Source organism: Globicephala melas, chromosome 20 (assembly GCF_963455315.2).
Source record: "Globicephala melas chromosome 20, mGloMel1.2, whole genome shotgun sequence".
Lineage (NCBI taxonomy): Eukaryota > Metazoa > Chordata > Mammalia > Artiodactyla > Delphinidae > Globicephala > Globicephala melas.
In genome coordinates this window covers 58,562,393-58,585,067 of record NC_083333.1, presented here as the reverse complement: position 1 = coordinate 58,585,067, position 22,675 = coordinate 58,562,393, and the positions used below count along the sequence as shown (strand labels likewise).

General features: G+C 38.9%; 1 protein-coding gene across 1 annotated transcript in view; it reads left to right on the top strand.

Moving 5' to 3' along the window:
* LOC115850803 (AP-2 complex subunit beta-like) overlaps nucleotides 1–10,133 on the top strand; it is a 29,336-nt gene extending 19,203 nt beyond the window's left edge. Inside the window, 3 exon segments of the mRNA XM_060291245.1 lie at nucleotides 89–254; nucleotides 1,802–1,900; nucleotides 9,685–10,133. Coding sequence (XP_060147228.1) covers nucleotides 89–254; nucleotides 1,802–1,900; nucleotides 9,685–9,948 — 529 coding nt within the window. The 3' untranslated portion in view covers nucleotides 9,949–10,133.
* Nucleotides 10,134–22,675: the final 12,542 nt, after the last annotated feature.

Here is a 22,675-nt window from a genome sequence, read left to right as displayed (position 1 = left end):
GTCCATGGTTTTTTGCTTTTTAGGCTTCATTGTTAAATACACTTCTCAGTTTTGCCTTCAGTAACCATAGTCCATTTTGTTATATCAGATATGAAAGTATCATTGCCACTTTGTGTGAGAACTTAGACTCACTGGATGAGCCAGATGCTCCAGCAGCTATGATTTGGATTGTGGGAGAATATGCTGAAAGAATTGACAATGCAGATGAGTTACTAGAGAGCTTCCTGGAAGGTTTTCATGATGAAAGCACCCAGGTAAGTTCCCATCTATATCTTAATGTATTAGATGTTTTGGGGACGACTTCAGGAAAGGTAAAGGTTAGGCAGTTTCATGTGTGCGAATTTATATACACATATAGTATGTTCATTTTTCTCCCCCAAAGGGGTGACCTTTTTCAGTTGTGCTAACTTCTGTTGGAACAAGCCTGCCTAATTTAGACAGTGGTTCTCAAACTTTAATGAGCCTAGAAGCACCTAAGCACTGGTGTTTAACCTGTGTTAAAGGACAGGTTGCTGGGCCCCACCCCTAGAGTTTCTGAGTCAGTAGGTCTGAGATGGGCCTAAGCATGTTCATTTCTTACAAGGTTGAGGGTGGTGATGCTATTGCTGCTGCTGGTCCAGAACCACACTTTGACAACTACTGACTTAGAGCAGTAGTTATTACTTTTTAATTTTCTGTCACCTAAAGATGATTACCCATTGCTGTTAGTAATGGTTGTGGCTCAGTTGCAGCTGGGGTTTCTGTCTGGGGTGAAGGCTGGCATGTGCAGTTTGAAAAGATTCTTTGTGGATGGTTAGACTCCTTCCCATCTTCTGTCTGTCTTCTACCAAAACTGAGAGACCTTCGAGTCAAAGGCCCAGAGAAGCAGATAAATTATTAAAGCTTTTTCCCCGGCATTTGTACTCACTGCAAATTGAAGTTCATGTGTGTAATCTATCATAGTAATTTTAATAGGCCCTACAAGGAACATATACCAGCCGTAGTTTCATGGTTCGGCAGGCGACTCTTTTTTTTTTTTTAATTATTATTTTTAAAATTTTATTCTTTTTTTTTTTAAATAGATTTGTTTCATTTATTTATTTATTTATTTTTGGCTGCATTGGGTCTTCCATTGCTGTGCGCAGGCTTTCTCTAGTTGCCGCGAGCGGGGGCCACTCTTCATTGCAATGCGAGGGCTTCTCATTGTGGTGGCTTCTCTTGTTGCGGAGCACAGACTCTAGGTGCGCAGGCTTCTGTTGTTGTGGTGCAGGGCTTAGTTGCTCTGTGGCACGTGGGATCTTCCTGGACCAGGGCTCAAACCCGTGTCCCCTGCATTGGCAGGCGGATTCTTAACCACTGCGCCACCAGGGAAGCCCTAGCATGCCACTCTTAATTGGTTGTGATCTGGCATAATTCTACTGTCTTGGCTCTTGCCTCAGTATGATAAATGATTCCCTAATTCCCTGGAAGTTGTAGCTTTTGGTGGAAGTAAATAATAAAGGATTTGGTCAGGAACCAGTTTTATTGCCATCAGTATGTTAGCATGTACTTTAAGAAATACAGGTGATTATCTGGGCCAGAAACATACCGGCAGTTTTTGATGCCAAAAAATGCAGTTCGGAGATAGGAGGCTAGTGAGTTTTCAGTTGATGAAAACCTTTGACTGCTATTGTGGATATTGGCTGAGTTTTAACCTTTGTTTCTTAATCAAAATCAGAAAGACCTCATAGTAAGTCATATTTGGGAAAATATCACTTTGGAATTCATGGTGTGGAATAATGCAAATGCCTTTCACTTTACCTATTAAATTACATTTGCTTAGGTACAGCTCACTCTGCTTACTGCCATAGTGAAGCTGTTTCTCAAGAAACCATCAGAAACGCAGGAGCTGGTACAGCAGGTCTTGAGTTTGGCAACACAGGTAAGAAGTCTGAAAAAAGCATGGAGTTGATTTGTCTTGTTTTAAATTCTAGGAAATTGTGAAACTTTTTCCAAGAAGGTTCATTTGCAGAGATTTTAAACGGAAGGAGTTCAGTCTTTAGATTCTGTTAAAAAAATAAAAACAGTGCCTCTTTTACATATTCTGCTGAATTAGAACTTGTTGTATGGCTTCTAAATGAATCGACTGACTCCAGTTTTAACGATAATTCATGAAAATTGAACTTAGACTCTTTAGTGTTAATGAAGGACATGACTTTGTGAAAATGACATTGAGTCTCACAGTATCTCCTTCTGGGGGACTTAATTTCAGCTTTCAAATGAAAGTACCCTGTAGAGATGGTAAATGCTTTGACAAATATCTCGTGTGCTGTTCTACCTTCTAGATAAGTTGCCTTTCTCTTTAAGTAATTTTAAAGTGCTAATGCTGCTTCCTTATTTATTTAGTATTTTTGGTCCTTTTAGGGAGGGTTCTGATTTCAGGAATGTGGCAACCAGCTGGATACACAGAAATCAAAGTAATTACTTTTTCTGACGTAACTAGTATAATGATCAGTCCATCATGATCCAGTAATGTTCTTAATTGAATTTGAGAACAGGCTGGCTTTAGCAGGTTGTCAAGAGTTATGATGTTTACACATGGAATCTGATTCAGATATTCAATTTACCATTTTCCTCTTTCATCTCTTTATAGTTGTATATTAACAGCATTTGATCTCTTTTATAGTTCTTTAACCTAGTTCTGAGCTGTCATCTTACCTTTTTTTTTTTTTTTTTTTGCTCTGGGGAGCTTTATTTCATATCAATAATGAACACAATTGGAGGACTAAATATGGTAAATCCTGAAATTAATTAATACGGTTGGGATGTGCACTTAGTACACTTCTTGAAACCCAGTTCCAAACTGAGACCATAAATGTGAACCTTGAATAGTTGTCAATACATCATCTGTTAAGTGGTCAAAGCGCATCATTTGGTACATGATAAATGCAAAGTTCTTCTTTCCTCTGACAGTATTTAATTTTAGAAATGTCAGGAATCCATTTTAAGGAAAAGAAGTTCAACGGGCAGATAAGGCATTTGAATACTTAATGGAATACTATAAAGCAGACATTATTAAATAAGTTGTTTATAGAATATGCTATACAACTCTGAAAAAAATACAGCCAAGAAAACTGCTAGAGTCAAAGGCTACTTTCTGACACTTGATTCAAGTACAGATGTTTTATAATCAATGAATTCAAATGTGAAAAAGACCTGAACTAGAAATTAAGATAATTGTCGTTTCTGATTACTGATGCACGTAAACATTACTGAGAATTATCGCTTGATTATCTTTTAAGGAGCAGTTGACCAACAGTAGTTGAGTTAAAGGATGTCAGAAAATTCACTTCACAGAAAATAGAGGTGTCCCACTCCACCCCTTGTACCTCTCAGTTTTCTCCATTTCTCCAACAAATTATGAATGAACCTTTTAGTGTGCTATTTCCCCAAGTCTCTAAACCTTCACTTGTCCCCATTATGGTTAGTGTGAAGAAGCATCCATATGAGTATGTGGAGTCAAGGGCAGGCCATGGCTCACCATCTGTCCATGAAAAGTGGACTGGGAGGTTGTCCATCACTGATGAGGCATGTCTTGGCACTAAGAGCAGAAATTGGTCATCTTATGAATCAAAGTAGTTTAGGTTAGACGTTAATTTTCACGTTAATGTTTAATAGGTCATCTACAGGGGGCCATTTTGAATAGAAATTGCCCCTTCTTAATCATGTAGTGCTTATTACAGACTCTGTAGGGTGATTGCCATTAAATTAGCCATGTATTTGACTTCATCTTAGGGCCTTGAAGTTCATTTCTGTCTTTTGCTACAGGCCCTGGAGCCTCTCTCCTTTGTACGAAAGAAAGAGCTCTGTATAAATTAACCAGATTCAAAGAAGTCTTGTGTTTATTCTAGACGGTAATATAGTAAACTTGACTTTAATGAGGCCTATGTACTAACACTTCAGAAAACTCCCTAAACACAGATAAATACATATTTATACAGTCTCTTAGCTTTCTCAGAAGTCTCATTTTCTTCAAGAACCATGGGATTTCTGTTTATTAAAGTATTTCAAGTTTTAACTCTCCCCTGATGGCCACATTTCAAAGCATCAGCAATATCTGGCTCTCCATGAAAGTTACCACAAGAAGTAGAAAATAAGGAAAGAGAAAATGTAGAGATGGGAGTGCTGGGTGGTGACCTAGAATCACTCGGCAGGTAAGAGACTGTCTCGGCTTACATTGTGTGACAGATTCATGCCTCAGCCAAATTGAAGATTCTGTGTTTATGTATGTGTGGAATAGTCAAAATCATCTTAACTGCTGAGAGGCCACTTGACATTCATCCACCTTGGAAAATAGATATACCTTTCCTATTATTAATTTTACATCTTTTAAAATTTATTTGTTAGAGCTCTTTGAAGTGTTTTTTCTAAAACTTCCTTTTGCCTGAAGCAAGGCAATTTCCATAACTATGAAGGCAATGGTTATTTAATATTATCTATATTGAGCATTCTAGGTTTCCTAGTCTAGACCCTTTATTACCCATTTGTATCTCTGTTAAGATGGAGTTAGAACAATTTTCTAAAAAGAATTTTGGCTTTGCTCCTTGTCTACTCACTTTTTTAATTTAATTATTTATTTACTTTTGGCTGCACACGGGCTTTTTCTACTTGCAGCGAGTAGGGGCTACTCTTCGTTGTGGTGCGCAGGCTTCTCATTGCAGTGGCTTCTCTTGTTGTGGAGCACAGGCTCCAGTAGTTGTGGCACATGGGCTTCAGTAGTTGTGGCACACGGGCTCTGTGCTCCGTGGCATGTGGGGTTTTCCCAGACCAGGGCTCGAACCTGTGTCCCCTGCATTGGCAGGCAGATTCTTAACCACTGTGCCACCAGGGAAATCCTGTCTACTCACTTCTGAATAGATAAGGCTAGCCTCATAATCAAGTGAGTGTCTTTGGTCGATTCTATTGTATTCACAAGTTCTGAACCCTGCCTTCACCTCCATTGTCTCTTAAGGCTTCTGTACCTGTATTTAACAGGCAGCATAGGAGAGCTGTGTTTTAGGTTCTTGTCAGAGTTCAAACTCACTCTTATTACAGTATTTGCCTGAGATAAAGTGTTTAGGGAGGATTCCCTATGTTCTTATAGATGTTGAAATTTACCACTGAATCAAGCCAGATTAGTAGAGAGCTGGGGATCTAGACTGCATTGTATTTGACCCTTATTAGAATAGTTTTTACTGAATTACACTAATATCATCATCCTGTAGTAAGGGTTGTCATGAGAAACTATCCTCTTTAGATGTGTTATCAAAGTATTTATTCCATTATATATTTTTTTCCTGTATGAAACCCCATTAAAAAATTCCTAACCAGTTTTGGATTCTCTTATGCATTAGTATGTAATTAACTGCCCCTCTGAATGGCTTATCTGACTAGACTTGTTTTTCATATCAGATGTTTGAAAGCTTAGAATCAAATTTAAGGATCTCCCGTAGAAAATGTGTGGGTCATCGTGGCTTGCATTTTTCTGCCTTTGCTTCTAATTTATGTTCTTTAGCCTTAGATGTATTTTTATAAGCTTTGCTAAATCCTTTTCTAGAACACGGCAGGGTATAAATAAACCATCAGACGTTCCTAATTCTAGATTTTCTGTACAAGGACTAGTAGAGAATCTTAGTAACAACAGTCATCTGTATAGTGCTTACTATGTGCCAGGCTTTCAGTGAGGGTTAATACTGTTACTCTTCCCATTTTATAGGTGAGGAAACTGAGACATAGAGAGGCCGGCCCAGTTAGTATGGGGTGGAACTAGGACTCAAACCCAAGTAGCCTGGCTCCAGAGTCTTTGCCCTTTTCTACTCTGTTCATGCTGCTTCTCAAGTCTGAAAGTTAAGAATGACTTTTGAGAATACGCATTTCCTGTCTCCCTGCCTGAAGCATTGTTGTGCATAAGCCAGTATAAATAAGTGAACTTAGAGGTTTTAAGATTATTGTGGATGATTATTTCATATTTGGCTATAAATAATTAATAAACAGTTTCTCTAGACTTGCCTTTTCTGTCCAGTTAATGAAATCTGAGGCATTAGCATAATAGAATAAGCACATTTATATAAGTCTTTTCCACTGGAATTTTCCTCTGGAATTTTTTTCTCAAGTTCATGAAATAAGAACCTAATTTAATATTTATGTTACCAGCCATAAATTTTTAAGTTGAGGGTAGCATGATCTGCTGAGTTACGTTAATTTGAATTGGGTGGTGGGGTTCTGTTTCTGCTACATCCACTGGTTCAGGACGTGACTGGGCAAATTTCTCTGTCATACTATTGTTCTGTCTTTATAGTAGACTTAATCCTATTGTTTATCTATGCTGAGAATTCAGTGAAGTATATGTGAAATCTTTGTGCTTCTAATTTTAAATAAAATAGTGGTATGATTAGAAATATTATGGGACTTCCCTGGTGGTGCAGTGGTTGAGAGTCCGCCTGCCAATGCAGGGCACATGGGTTCGAGCCCTGGTCCGGGAGGATCCCACATGCCGCGGAGCAACTAAGCCCGTGCACCACAACTGCTGAGCCTGTGCTATGGAGCCCGTGGGCCACAACTACTGAGCCCACGTGCCACAACTACTGAAGCCCATGCGCCTAGAGCCCAAGCTCTGCAACGGGAGAAGCCACTGCAATGAGAAGCCCACGCACCGCAACGAAGAGTAGCCCCTGCTCACGGCAACTAGAGAAAGCCCACGCACAGCAGTGAAGACCAAACAACGAAGACTCAATGCACCAAAAAATAAATAAATATATAAAAACAACAACAATAAAGAAAAAAGAATAAAAGGGGAGCAGAGAACAGATACGACAAATAAAAAAGAAATGACAACAGGTCTTTTCACTTTGATAGTTTTAGAGGAATTAGGAAAGAATACTCATAGAAGTGTCCAAACTTTAGTAATTACTTTTTTTAGTACATGGAAAAGAAGTCTTCACCTTAGTTTTTCCATCTGTGAACTAGAGACCATCATCATCAAAATCACCTGTGCTGCTTGTTAAAAATAAAAGTTCCTGGGCCCCACTTCTGACCTAATGAATCAGAAAGTCTGGAATCTGCACTTTCAGTGGCTTTCCTGGTGTGTTAAAATGTTGATGCACATTATAGTTTAAGAATTACTGTTTCAGAGCTTGCATGGTAAGAATTGTTTTGGAAGCTCTCAAATTTTGGGAAATACACTATTTTCTTGAGATCCTTACGGGGGCCTATAAGACTAGCAGTACAGTAGATCCGAAACCAAATTTTCTGAGTCACCAAACACATAATGGCACCTTAAAATCATAAAAAGTTTCTATTTTCTTGTCATTAGCTTTGACTGGGCCTGATTTATCGTGGTCTCCATGTGAAATATTGAGGCAGTGAAGGCCAGCTGATAGTAGTCCTAACAGATCACCCCTCAGGATAACTGAGTTTGGACAGTGGAGATCCTTGCCCACTCTTCACTTCTAGTCCTGGAAAATATGCACTCATTTTCTCATTTCTCATAGGACTAAATTTTTCTGTTAAGATTTACAGTATGTATACCCTTTGATCCAGTGATTCTGTCTCCAGAAGTTTGTCCTGTTGCAGTGTTTTGAATTTGTGGGGGGACTCAAGCTATTTTCACAGAAGTATATATTTTGTGAATCCCCACAGGAATTGTTTTTTTTTTTTTGGCCATTTGGTTAAATATGTACCAGGTATATGAGAGAAATAGTTTGAAGTAAAAAAAAAATTATTTTGATAAGTATATTATTAAGCTGTATTATGTAGTTTATTTTAATACGTTTAACAACTTTACTACTATATAAAGGCAAATTAAGTTTTCCCAGTTAAGTGATGTGTAGTGTTCATTGTGTAATAAAAAGCATAGTCTACAAATTTTAGATGACATGCTTTGGGGACTGAATATACAGATTAAAATTTAACTTTTAATTTAAATATCAATAAAAGCTGGGCAGGGGATTGCTTTCCTGATGCAATACTTGGAGAAAGTTGTATTCTGCTCTGTTAAAAAATCAACTTGTTTATGTTTCATAATAGTCACGCTTTGTTTCCAAATGAAAATCTAAGTGAGGAGGTTTCAGGCTGCTATTTATAAACACTTCCTCAGGAGCAAATTAGCCCCCCTCCCAACAAGCAACAAAACAAACTCATTTAAATTGGATAGTATCACTGTTTCCTTTTTTTAACCCTGGCATTTCAAATACTACAAACATTTTGATATGAATAATACATGTATATATGTGCATTTCTATTAGAATAATGCAACCTATGTATGTGATAAAGATTACCTTGAGGTAAAATTTACCCTTTTTATACTGTATTAACTTGTATCTCAGTGTTCTTTATGCTTTTTTGTTTTTAACCAGCACTCCATTTTGAGTGCAATTTAAATAATACATGATTAAGAAAATGTATATAAAACCATCAGGGTCACTTCCGGTGTTGAGCTGAATGATACGTGCCTTAAATGGCTAAATTATAAACCAGTTCATCTGCTTATGTAGAAACTCATGGGAAAAACCCTGGCCTAGTTTAAAGAAAATATTTTTGTATGTGTTTTAAATACAGAAATTGAAATGGGACTGATTGTTGCCTTTAATAACATGATACCACTGAAACAATTCATGCGTAAATGAATGCCACTATATAGACATTCTGAGAGGTGGATACCAGGATATTTATTGCCACTTTATAATGATTGCAAAAATAAATAGTAGGAAAGAGGGAGAAAGAGGCAACAGCCTAAATGTTCATCAATAGGACACTAGTAAATAATGATGCAGTGCTGCATATACAGTGGAAAATGACAGCTGTATGTGCCAATATGGAAAGCAGCTTGAGAAGCAGTATACATACTATGAAACTGGTTTTGTATAAAATAAATATATATGTGTGGGAGCTCTCTGGTAAGATATATAGTGCACTGTTAATATGGCTATTTTGGGGATGGGGAGTTAAGGTGGGATAGGGTTGGATGATAGGGGGAGACTTATTTTTATATTATACATTTCTAAATCGTGATGTGTCATTGATAATAAATTTTTCTTAGCCATGACCATGTATAAAATTATTTTTAAACAGCCACAAAAAAAAAGAGACCACTAAATTCAAGTGTCACCCCTTTTAGAAGCACTTAGTTATGTTCTCTCTTGAACAGTTTTTTTTTATTATTTAGGTAATAGTACCTCTCATACTATATTGTAATAATTAATATTCTTTGAGCTCACTGAGGTCAGGCACTGTGTTGTTGTCTCTTTATTTCCAGGGCCTAGCCAGTGTCTCCATAGGAGATAGTTAATAAATATTTGAATGAAGAAAGAAGGTATGGGTGAAATATATGTAAGCTGTGTTTCATGAATAATCCTGCTAATATTAAAGCAGTTAAAAACATTATTTTTATGTCCTGAGGCCATCGTAAGCAGTTGATTTTTACTGGCTTAAAATTTATTTTCCTTTTCCCAACTTCATTTTGAATTTGAGTCTTAGAACTAACCTACTTCAATTTATATTTAAATTCTTGGAAACGTTAGAGATTACAGAATTATGGCTCTATTAACAATATATTGAGTCTAAATATCTTCTTAACGGCCAACTCTGCGTAAATCACTTCAGCATTGCCTTGATAATAAATCCAGCAGTTTGGCTTTCTGTATGGAGAAAGGTTACATTTAAACCTTCTTGCCATTGCCTTTTCATTAGGATTCTGATAATCCTGACCTTCAAGACCGGGGCTCTATTTATTGGCGCCTTCTCTCAACTGATCCTGTCACAGCCAAAGAAGTAGTCTTGTCTGAGAAGCCACTGATCTCTGAGGAGACAGATCTTATTGAGCCAACTCTGTTGGATGAGCTCATCTGCCACATTGGTTATTTGGCCTCAGTGTATCATCAGCCGCCCAATGCTTTTGTGGAAGGAAGTCATGGAATCCATCGCAAACACTTGCCAGTACATCATGGGAGGTAAGCAGGTAAACTAGGTTTGAGTGAGAAGTGATTCTCTGTTTAGACGAAGTTGGTCTTCCTCAAGCTTTTATAGCCTAGAAAAATTTGCTATGCATTTGGCAAACCTACTCTACTGCCCTGGAGGCTTCATCTGAATACTAGTGACCACACACAAACAATGGGTTAAAAGGCCCCTCTGTGTTCTAACCTCAGGGTAGGTAAGGTTGTGCCTTTAGAAAATTGTGGTGAAGATTTTCTAAATGGATAAAGTTTGAAAGTTGCTTAAGTTTCCAGAAAGATGAGGCTAGAAATTTTCCCAGAGTTGAAAACTTGGTAAAAAGCCTGTACAGGTGTACCACAGAGATAGTGCACTTCAGTTCCAGACCACTGTGATGAAGTGTCATGAATTTTTTTGTTGTTGTGTTTTCAGTGCATATAAAAGTTATGTCTATACTATACTGTAGTCTATTAAATGTGCAATAGTATTATGTCTAAAAAAATAGTCTACATACCTTAATTTAAAAATACTGTATTGCTGGGGCTTCCCTGGTGGTGCAGTGGTTGAGAGTCCGCCTGCCGATGCAGGAGACACGGGTTCGTGCCCCGGTCTGGGACGATCCCATATGCCGTGGAGCTGCTAGGCCCGTGAGCCATGGCTGCTGAGCCTGCGTGTCCGGAGCCTGTACTCTGCAATGGGAGAGGCCACAGCAGTGAGAGGCCCGCGTACTGCAAAAATAAATAAATAAATAAAAATAAAAATACTGTATTCCTAAAAAATGCTTATCATCATCTGACAATTCAGGGTTGCCACAATCTTTGAATTTGTAAAGACTGCAATATCTGCAAAGTGCAATAAAATGAGGTCCGCCCATGTATACATTTAGCTATTTTTATCCTTTACTGTAACTTTGGTTCAAGCTTATGGATGAAGTTAGCAGATACTGCTTCTCTTATGCTGTAAAGCTAGCTGTTAGTGAAATAATGTTTGCAGGATTGTTTTATAAGAGCAGCCTAGATTCTGTGTAGACATAGTTGTTCAGTTGCCTGTACCTTTTTTTACCAAAATAAATTGCTCCATATCAGTAAGGAAATGCTATTATGAACAGACTGTCAGGTAACATGGAACTCTTGCTTTATAGATAACCTTAAAACTTTAATTTGGGAGCGGCAGTACTCTAATAAACTCTTATAATGGGTATCTTGGAATCTTTTCAGAATCTCCCTTCATTAATTATAATAAACCTCAAATCTAAGTAGAATTTGATCTCTGAGTGGTTAGAGTATCTGCACTTGCACCGTTTCTGAGTGTCTCGTATTGTCTAATATATATTGCTGTTTCAGTGGTTCATGAATAGCCAGAGTATAGGATTTATTGCTTTACAAATTAGTGTAGTCAACGTTTACAATACTGTAGCTCTGTTTTGACAGACTATGGGCACAGATAAACAAAAAGAAAAGGGCAGTACCCAAGAAAATGATTATTAATCTTTCATTAGCCCTTGAGTTGAATCTTTGGTTTTAGGGCAGTGCTGTGATTTTCATCCAAAGGCAACTTGTGGTTTCATGAGGATCAGGCCTCGTTACAGGGTGTTTGACCTCGTAGGCAAGCATATTTAACATTCGCTAGATATGACCATTTAACTTCTAAGTACATCTCCCAGCCTGTGCTTCAAGTTTTGATAAATAGATACGGACTTTCTGTTGTTTGCCATTTAAATTACCTTTCTCCTGATAACTTTGACCCTCAAATGGGATGGGGAAAGTGAAACAAATCAACAAACAAAAACAACTCTTCCTAGAACACAAAGAGAGAACCAATATGTAAAAAGAAGCACAGTCTCTTACATAAGGTCTTTATCAGATTACTAGCCTTCAATTTGTTACCGTCACAATTCCTTATGTGGTTCCTTTTCGGATGACCTTTTTGTCCATTTGTGCTTGTTTTGGGTTTTGGGGGGTTTTTTTGCGCTACGCGGGCCTCTCACTGCTGTGGCCTCTCCCGTTGCGGAGCACAGGCTCCGGACGCGCAGGCTCAGCGGCCATGGCTCACGGGCCTAGCAGCTCCGTGGCATGTGGGATCCTCCCAGACCGGGACACGAACCTGTGTCCCCTGCATCGGCAGGCAGACTCTCAACCACTGCACCACCAGGGAAGCCCTGGTTAGAGCTTTTTGTAGAAACTTTTGTCTTGTCCAAGGTCATAGAAATCCTCTTGGTTTTCCCCTTCACATTTATGTCTGATTTATCTCTAATTTTTGTTTATGTTGTGAGGTGTAGGAGTCAAGGCTCATTTTTGTCTCACGCAGCTATTCAGTTGACCCGGCACCATCTATTAAGATCATTTCCCCCTGCCTAGTCCATTTAACATCTCTTGGAACTCACCACTTCGTTTTTATTTTTACAGTGTTGTGGCAGTAACGGTTTAGGTCACTCTTAGCTCATCTTCATGTCCATTCTCCCAACTTCAGTCCATTATACACACAGCTGCTTGGGTAATGTTCCTCTAAATGTTCATTTTAGTTCTTTGTTCAACAAATAAAAGTGATTGTGCATTGCCTATCATATAAAAATTAACTCTCCAGACCTTTTTTCAGAGTTGTATTTCCCTCATCTTCACTTCCCCCAAATCTTACCAATTACAGTGTCTGCTCCTGCCATTATAATTTTTTCACCACCCCTCAAGTCAAATTGTTCATTTCTGTGCCTTTGCACAAGCTATCCTTTCTTTTTCTGAAGGTCTCTCCCTGGTAGTTCCTCATAACTATGCTGTTTTTGAAAATGTAGCCATAAAACCATTCTCAGAATCTTTTGGGATCAGCCCCACCTGGTTCTGTTTTGCTTCTCATCTATATCCTGTCAGTGTGCAGACACACAATACTCATTTCTGCTTTTACACAGTGAGTGTGCTTTTCACTTGTTCTGTGAATGCTGGTTTTTTATTTGTTTGTTTGAGTATAAGTTATTTGAGGACAGGAAATATATTTCCTTTTTTATTTTTTTAAAAAAAGATGTATTTCCCCAGAGTTCTCATTACAGTGCTCCCTTATAGAGTAGGTGCTCAATTAAAATTGATTGACTGATGAAGTTATATAGTATAAGAGTTTTTTCCCCCTCCTGTTTTTGTATATCTGACCTTCACCCATTGCCTTGTTACTATGTCCCAGGTGAAACTGACTTTTCTCTTTTTCCCTCTTTCTGTGTGTGACTTGCAACACTGTTGCGGGTGACAGCCCTGTTGGCACCACCACTGCCACCAACCTGGAACAGCCTCAGGTTATCCCCTCTCAAGGTGACCTTCTGGGGGATCTTTTAAACCTTGACCTTGGTCCCCCAGTCAATGTGCCACAGGTATCCTCCATGCAGATGGGAGCAGTGGATCTCTTGGGAGGAGGACTAGATAGTCTGGTAAGCATCTTTCTTCTTTCTTTTGGTTATTTAAATTCTTTTTATTTTTAAATTTCTGGGGTTATTTTTAATTCTTGATATGCTGAAGAACTTTAAATTATTCCGCTTTTTAGAACTAGACCTTTCCTTGATGAGCAGAGCAATGTCCTTTGATAAAGGACAGGATTATTTTTTCTAGAGATTTAATTGATACTGTTCATCATTGGTATGGGATATGTCTGCAAGTGTACATGATTATTTTGTTGTCCTGCCTCTGAATGGAACTTTTGATGTTTAACCAACCTAGTCACCTTTCCAGAGCTTATTGTTGCTCCTGCTGCTTAACTCTGGATAGCCCCTGTAATTCCCCTTCTGACCTGAATATCATTCAGATGACCTCATAGTGATCATCCTATTTTGAGGCTTTCAAACTTTTGCCTTTTTTGTATTTTGTTGGCTTATGCCTTGTCTAATTCCAAAAGGTTCATTGGAGCCATTTGTGTTATTTTTAAAAATGTATCTTACTTATAGTTGAGAAGTACTTCATTTTTTTTTTTTTCATTGCAGTATGCAGGCCTCTCACTGTTGTGGCCTCTCCCGTTGCGGAGCACAGGCTCCGGATGCGCAGGCTCAGTGGCCATGGCTCACGGGCCCAGCCGCTCCGCGGCATGTGGGACCTTCCCGGACCGGGGCACGAACCCGTGTCCCCTGCATCGGCAGGCGGACTCTCAACCACTGCGCCACCAGGGAAGCCCGAGTAGTACTTCTTGATTGGTTCTTTTTTCCCCTTTTCCATCCACACCCCCCCCACTCCACCCTGTCATACTTCCAATTTAATTAGCTTCCAGGATTCTAATACTAAAAGGCTCCAATGTCCAGAGTATCTGTGAATATGTGCCACCAGTGGAAGCCAATTAGTTACTGTTGCTGTAAAAGATAAATGAGAAATATTAAGGATGACCTTCCATCTGTGTAGAGAAGGCCAGAAAAATAGCAGGTCTCATCACATGGCTCCCTGCAAATTAGATACTTAACTGTGGTGGAATTAGAGGGGCTTTTTTAGCTGAACACTTGAAAATAAGTTGTTCATCAACCTGATGACTATAAATATGCCCAACAAACTGATTTATTTCCCAGCATCAGAAATTGGAAGGCAATGCCATAGATACAAAAATATATGTTCTCAGAGATTACATAAACAAAACGACCTTACTTTCTGCTTCATACACTGGCATTTTCTCTTCTACTTTACGAGCAGTATTATGTCTGGGATTTATGCCAGCTGGTACAGGTACATTTACTTTTGGCTGACAGAGAGCCTAAGGAGATAGGGTTACCGTCATATCTTTGTGAGTGATGCGTTTTACTAATGGAAGTCACTGCTTCCAGAGTCTATACACTGAGCAAGCTCTGGACTCTAGCTAATGGTGACACAAATGAGCACTGCTTTTGTCTTCCTTGGGAATAAAAGCATTTGCTTTTCATTTTCATATCTCTAATGAATAGAGTTGACTGAATAGCTTCCTCGTGTGATATCCTGCGTTGCTATATAACCTCCTTAATAGACTCAGGAGACTGACAAATGAATATTGAAATATTCATGGAGACTCTCAGAAATCCCTTATAAACACTGAAATAGCTCATCCTATTCTGTTGACACATGAGCTACAAGTTAAATGTTACATCCTCCCCACGGTTATGCCTTACCAACCCTGCTTATTTCCCTAGTGGTTTACGACATAGTGGACTTGCTGAACCTAAGAAGACAAAGAAATTAAGTTTGAAGGATGGAGGGGAGAAAGAGGCTCTATATTTTGATGTTGACTGGCCCAGGATTCTGTCTTCTTGTTTCTTAACCCACTTTAGCATGGAAGGGAAAGAAACATGTTATTTCCATTTGGCTTTGAATCATCTCTTGCTGGCCCTTAAAACTAGTGAGTTTTCTCCTTATATTTTACACAGCTTAATCCAGTCATGTGTCAGAATTCTGGCAAGTTTACATCACATAGAAAAACAATTAGAACTTTCTCAGATTGTAGTAGCCCAAGTCACACATGGGCCTTTTTTTAATTTTCTTTTTTTGCAAAGGATATTCTCTTTGGGGTGGAGAATAAATTGTTTTTATAATTGGATGTCTAAATATTATACAGCCTTTGCTAGGTAGGCCCAGTAATGTTTCTGTGTAACTCTAAATTTTAGCTTATTCTGACTTTGGGATTTAAAATGGTATAATTGGTGTTATAGCCCCAGAAAGTGTTTACATGCAGGTTTCTTCAGCTTATTCTGTGATATAAATATGCCCCAGAAATCAAAATGAGGAGTAAAAGCCCTTCTTTTTGCTTTGGATCTGTATGTAGTTAAATATATATCACTCAAAGAACCAAGATTCCTTTTAAGAGAACATCACAAGGAAGAGGCCTAAATCTGGCTGTGTGAAAGACGAGTTTCTGTGGCAGCAGTAGTCTATGCCAGTTTTAAAATGCTTTTATTGTTCTTACGTAAATTATCTAATTTAAAGAGGAAAATCGTTCTCAAAGTTTTTACTTAGTCTATACAGATAGTGCTGTTTCTTGAATGAATTGTTGCCTTACAGTAGTGCTTCTCAAGCTAATGTGTACATAAATCAACTGGAGATCTTGAACAAGACAGATTCTTATTGCTCTGGGGTGAGACCTAGGAGTCTGCATTTCTAACAAACACCCAGGTCTGTGGACCACATTTTGCATAGTAAAGACATAGAGTATCTGTGATCACTGTGAACCACTTCACTTTAGTGTTTGAATAGCTGTTGGTAAACCCAGATGCCTTGTTCTCTTGGCTTCAGTAGTAAACACACTCCTGGAAAGGGGGCTCCTACTCTGCCTCAGATTGAGAGAGGGCAAGAAACTCTTGAAATTATTTTGTTAAAGGTCTGTCTTTCACTCTCTAGGAAGAAGAATGTTGCTGGGTGTGGTAGAATTTGACCCAGGTCCCCATTTAAAATATGGCCTGGATTAGAGTTATGTGATTTTCTGGCAAGCAGCACTCAGGTTACGTGGGTATTCACCTCAGAACAGCTCTCAGCAGCATTTTTGCTGCTTTTATCACTGGTTTCTATCAGAACCTTACCCATAGAGGTCAGTGGTGTGCTGCTAATGAAGCGTGGCAGCTACTAACATTTTATTTCAAACTTTGTGGTTCTCACTCTAGCTGCATAATTGGTATTTAAAAATATATATTGTCAGCGTTTGGACCCAACCCTAGAGCAATTAAACGGAATTTCTGGGAGACAGGACCTTAGACATTGGTATTTTTTTAAAAAAATCGAAGTTATTTTAATTTTGCAGGCAAGACTGAGAATATTGAGCCAAATGAAGCTCCAGATGAAGTTAGGTAGAGATGTTACAAAATTGATCTTTAAACCAAGGCAGTGATTTCCACAGAAGAATTATATTTTGGTGAGCCTCTGGCACCTCCTACAAAACAGACCTCTCTGACTTTACCTTTGTTCTGCCTCCTACCCCTCCACACCCTCACCCCCTGACCCCAGGACATTTTCCTGTTGTGATTTGCTGTTAGGTGATCCAGCCTACCAGAAATTGACCAAGAGTTGAATTTGACCGATTTAGATTTAGTTGCTCATTCCCAGGGTTCTTCTCACCCTTGTTCATGTTCCATAATTGGAGACTGAAAATTGTCTTGTATTTTGGATTATCTACCCATTTTCTGTTCCTCTGTTTTAAAACTTGATATTCACTAGAGGATAATATTACTCTTCCATTTTCACATCCTGGTGACCCTCCCATTAGATCTTGTTTGCCCTCTTTCATCATTGCACTTGTGAAGTTTTGAGATTTAGTGAGTTGTGACTTTTCTAGAACTGTCATTCAGGAAATACTTATCAATTTATTTATTCATTATTATTATTTGTCACAAGCTACCTGAAGGCTCCATCAATAATCGTGACTCATATATAACAGCTGTGATTCTTAAACCAAAGAGTGAAGTAGGTATATTGCTATGATGTAAAAAACACACACACACACGTGCACACCATTCCCAGGTGACTCTTAGATGGTGTTTTTCGTTGTTGTTTGGTTTTTTGTTTGTTTTTGGAGACAGGTACCTTTGAAAATCATTGATGTAGGCAGAGCTTCAGATTTGTAAAAATGATGCTTCTTCATCACAACTCTCAAATCAAAATGGATTTTCTACATACTCTTCACTTTCCTCCTTAGTTTTTGCTTGCCCTTTAGTGTATTCTCTTTTGCCTAAATGTAGATAGTTTCCTCCTTCTGTTAGTGTAAACTTAACTGTCACCTTGATGTGGAATGCATTCAGGTAATGAAACTCTGATCTGTGTATAGAGCAAGATAGTATACTATTTAAACGTTATTGGGGTTTTTGTTTCTTTGTTTTAGAAGCAGTATAGGTGTCTTTTTATGCCCCTGCTACCAAATCTAAGAAACTCCTCATCTTGGGTAGTGTGACATTTCTGACGGTGGTGCAGATCCTTCTGGTTTGGTGTAGTGTGAGAGGTGACCCGGCACCCAAGTATGTAAATCTTGCATACATGTTATAAAGATACAGCATCTGCTAATGAGTTTGACATCTCTGAGGATCGCTAGAGTAATAATTGAATCTCAGTTATTTGTTGCCATTACTTTCAGACTGTCAGCATACTGTCAGGCCTTGGCTAAATTACGGCCTTCTGTTTATCCAAGGTGCTGTGCATTATTCTATTTAGAAAAATGGTGCTATTGTGCATCAAGAATAGAAAGGAAGCATTATCCAGAGTGCCCTTTCTGTGTGCTGACGAAGGGTTTCCTGCCAGAGATATGTGCTTCAGTGTGCCCAGCTAGGATGGAGTAGAAGAGAGGAGAAACTGCCTTTTCCTGACTCCAGTGTATGTTTTTCAGAACCTCCTACCTGTTTCTTACAGGTTTTTACCTTCCAGATATTTCAGCTCATGAACTATTGTTGTAATGATTTTGAGGGTTTTTTTAGCCCATGGGAAATCCGTTGTACATACTAGTTTTGCATCTTCATATCTCTTCCTCTGGAAAAGAGTTGCTGTGATTTAAGAGCTTAAGTTTTAGAGTTGGTAGTCTTGTGAAGACAGTTTTGTAAATTGTAGCCTAATTTTGCCTGATAAATTCTTCAGTGGCTCTTGTAACCACTGTCTTTTTTATCAATGCATAGATTTAGTGAAGGCTGGCCTCAGGCAGTGTTGGGCATAATTACCAAATACTGAGTGCCTATTTCTGTGCCAGTCTCTGTGCTAGAACTTTTATAATTCCTAATCCTAAAAATAAGTCTGCAAGGTAATTGGTATTGGGTCCTATTTTACAAAAAAACTGAAGATTGCATAGCAAGTAAGACTCAGAGTCAGGATTTTGAACCCAGACTTCTTCAAAACTTTAAAGTTTATATGCACTTTTCCACTGTCCTGTGATTCCTCCAGTTTTTTTGTTATTGTCATTTTCCAGAATAGAATTCAGTCTCACTTAACTTTGGTCCTTCTCAGACTAGGGTACACAGTCTCTGGAGTACACAGCAGAGTACAGGGTGCATTTGAAGCTGCAGGATAAACCTGGTTCATCATCTTGCAGTGTCAGTCTTACTTGATGGTAAGGAATGTAAAGACACTGTATTACAGCTTAGAATGTAAAATTGCATGAATGTTTAAGATAAAACACAAGGCTTGTTTGCCCTAGGCCTCTCCATGCTATACCTCCCAGATGCCCTGTGTGTGAGTTTGGGCTAGCTTATCATTAGGAGGCACTTGAAAGTTTGAGAAAGACTTTAGAAGTTTATTCATTAATGAGGCGAGGGATTGGATAAGTTTATACATCTCTTTCGCAGCAAAAGGAATAAGATTGCTTTCAGGTAGAGCCACAAAATCCTGTGTTCCCATCTATTTGGTGGTGAATTGTGATATAAAGCAAGTACTTTCAAGGCAAATAAATGATGCACAGGGCATTCTTGTGCTGAAAACTGGCAATCAAAACCACTCAGACAATACATTTCCTTTCTAGAAAGATCTTTGGCCTTGGGGTGGGAACGGAGGGGGTGGGGTCACTTTTTCCTCTAATTGGTTGTATTCATATGTGTTGGCAGTGTTGATGCAGATATGGTGCTCTTAAGTCAGTTGGGGAAACAGTTTTGTCAGCCTTCTGTCCATTTTGTGATAATTTTCACCAATAAAATGATTCATTTCCAAATTGTCTCCCCAAGAAATAATACTGCCATAGTGGTGCTTATATGGAAATGCATTCACTCAGTAAATATTTGAGTGCTTATTCCTTGTCAGGCTCTATTCTATGTACTGGGAATATAGTTGTGGCGAGTCCTTACAAACATACATTCTAGTGAGGGGAGACGAATGACAAACAAGTACATAGGTAGTAATTACTGCAAAGGAAAATGAGACAGAATGCAGAGCTTCTCCTGTGAATTTTTACTGCCTTGAACATTGAGTTATATCTGACCTAAGAGACCAACAGTGGCCATTCTAAGGACTTTCTGTCACATTCTATTCCCTGTCCCATCTCAGGAAGTAATCTATTATATCTCCCTATTTTTCCATTGATGTAAGATGTTTTTTCCTTCAAGTTAAGGGGTCTTCTGATGATTTTGTATGATCTCAACTCATTTATGCTATTCCACATCAAGTCTATTCTCACCATGAGTTTGTCTAATAGCTTTTGCATGGTTACAGATTCTTTTCACCAATTTGATTAGTTATATTTTATGGTGCTTTTCTAAATAGCTTTTTGAAGATTAAATTAAAATTTGTAGCCCAAGAGCTGGAAAACCATACTTTTACCTAGAAGACAAGACAGTGTGTGCCTTCTAAAATCTAAAAGCTAATAGGAAAAACACAGACTGATGTTTCTGACACCAGTAGGATTTTGGTATAAGTTTTGTTTGTGATCAGAATCATTGTGTACTATTTTTACATCATTCTGTTTTGACTCCTAACCAGCAGAGCTATATGACCTGAAGCATTCCTTAGACTCCTTTCAATTAAATCAGTTCTGGAAAGTGTCAAATAAAGGAGGTGATAATTCTAGACAGGAGCAAAGAAATGTGTGAGCTTAAGATCTACACCTCTAATTAAGAGAATGTCTTCAGATACTCAGCTCCAGTTTCAGAAGCAGACAGGTATATTTTAGACTGGTCAGATGGACCTCAAAGGGGCTAACCCAGAGCAGTGATTGTGAACATTTGTGGGGGGTTTGGGGTTTTGCATTTAATTTTATTTTTACTTGTTTATTTATTTTTGGCTGCATTGGGTCTTTGTTGCTGCGCAGGGACTTTCTCTAGTTGTGGTGAGTGGGAGCTACTCTTCGTTGTGCTACGCGGGCTTCTCACTGCGGTGGCTTCTCTTGTTGTGGAGCACGGGCTCCAGGCGTGCGGGCTTCAGTAGTTGTGGCACTTGGGCTCAGTAGTTGTAGCTCACGGGCTGTAGAGCGCAGGCTCAGTAGTTGTGGCACACGCACTTAGTTGCTCCGTGGCATGTGGGATCTTCCCGGACCAGGGATTGAACCCATGTCCCCTGCATTGGCAGGCGGATTCTTAACCACTGGGCCACCAGGGAAATCCCATGTGGGGTTTTTTGTTGTTGTTTTGTTTTCGGTCTGCTTGGTGGCCGTGTCAAGACTTTTCCTTTTCTTGGAGTCAGGCAGACTTGGTCCTTTACAGAACCTCAGTCTTGGGTTCTTTCTCTGTACTTCTGCTTTTGTAGCATGTTGCCATTAGATGAAGGTATTTCCTTTTGGTATGCAGACTCAGCTCTCAAACTTTTGACTCAGCCTTGTTCTGCAGCAGAGCTCATGCAACTGTGCTGAAATCCCTTTAGCCCATAAAATAAGTCACCATGAAATCACTATTTTCCATCCAATTACTGAATGAACAGTGCAGCGACACATCTCCCTGGTTCAACATGAACTGAACCTATTTCAGCACTACTTCAGGCATGAGAAAGCACCTACTCTGTGGCAGTAGCGAAATGTTAATGTTATTCTTAGTGCCATTTAATGTGATTTAGATTGGGGGCTGGGGAAGCTTTACCACTAGCAGAAATTTTAGACTTGGGTATCAGCTATGGACCTGTAGGAAAATTCTGCTCAGTTTTCAGCATTTGAAGTGTTCTTTTCCTGAAATTGGCACCTCTCCTTCATCTTCCTATATCCTGATTTAGTTGGTCTATAGTTGACATTATTTCCTTCATGGAGAAAATAGCGGCCTCATTAAGGCAGTCCTGGGATTAACGGGAAATGGACAGCTCCAAAAGACACTTAAAACGTACACAGTATTTTGACACCTAAGATTGAGATTAAAGCCATGCCTTATGCCTCTGGCACTTTTCACTCACCTCTCCCAGCTTACTGGATAATAGATATCACTGAAATTTTACAAGTCCAGTTTGACTGATTTTGTACCCTACCTGATTAGTAAGTATTACCAAACAGATGAATCTTGTCTGACTCCAGATGATATCAGCAACTGAACTGAAATGGTTAGTGGCTAGTTCAGGCCAACATGACAACGACATTGCTGTGCTTTGTTCAGCTTTCTCTCCTCCCCCACCCTCGATTAATATCTGCATCACCCTGCTTGTTGCTGTAGATAGGAGAGGCCCTCACTGGGGAATTGGCTCCCATCCTTGCTGACATCTCCCTGTTAGTTACTCTTGCCCAACACTGTGCTGTCACCTGTGTCATATTTTCAGACAGGAAGATGATAACCTCCCTTAGAAACTTTTCAGTCAAAAGGAAAGATGCTGAATAAAGTCTGAGTAAGCTATAGTTTTGCTAGTTAGAAAACATATTGAAATTGTCCTTTCCTTTTGCTCTCTGGACATAGCACAGTTATGTGAACTTTTATATTTCTGGCTACATGTCTCTAACACCCTTTGGATTCTGTCTCTGTAAGATCAAGAGTTCTTGATTGTGGGTTGCAGCTGAGTTGTATTTGATAAGCTGAATGTAAACAAAGGAGTATCAGAATTACTTTTCAGTTTCTCTTACATGTTTTTGAATAAAATTGACAAGCAGCATGGTGGGGAGGAGGGGGGGAGTACATTTAGATCCTGTCCAGCTAAGATAATATTCATATAATACTCAAGTATAATAAGAATGAAATCTAAGAAAATAAGGGCTACAAATGGACTTTATTTCCTTTGGAAATAACACCACTAGTGAGTACCTTTTCTCAATGCCTTTTATTTAATGTAGCATATTTGATAATACTGCCATTTCTCTTCCAGTGTGTTTTTTCTTTCTTGCCATCGAGTGCCAACAAGGTCCATAAAGAATTCCATCTCTTTCAAGCTTCAGTTGTGAGATAGGCCAGAAGGGAGGAGAGTTGCTGGAGGGAGGA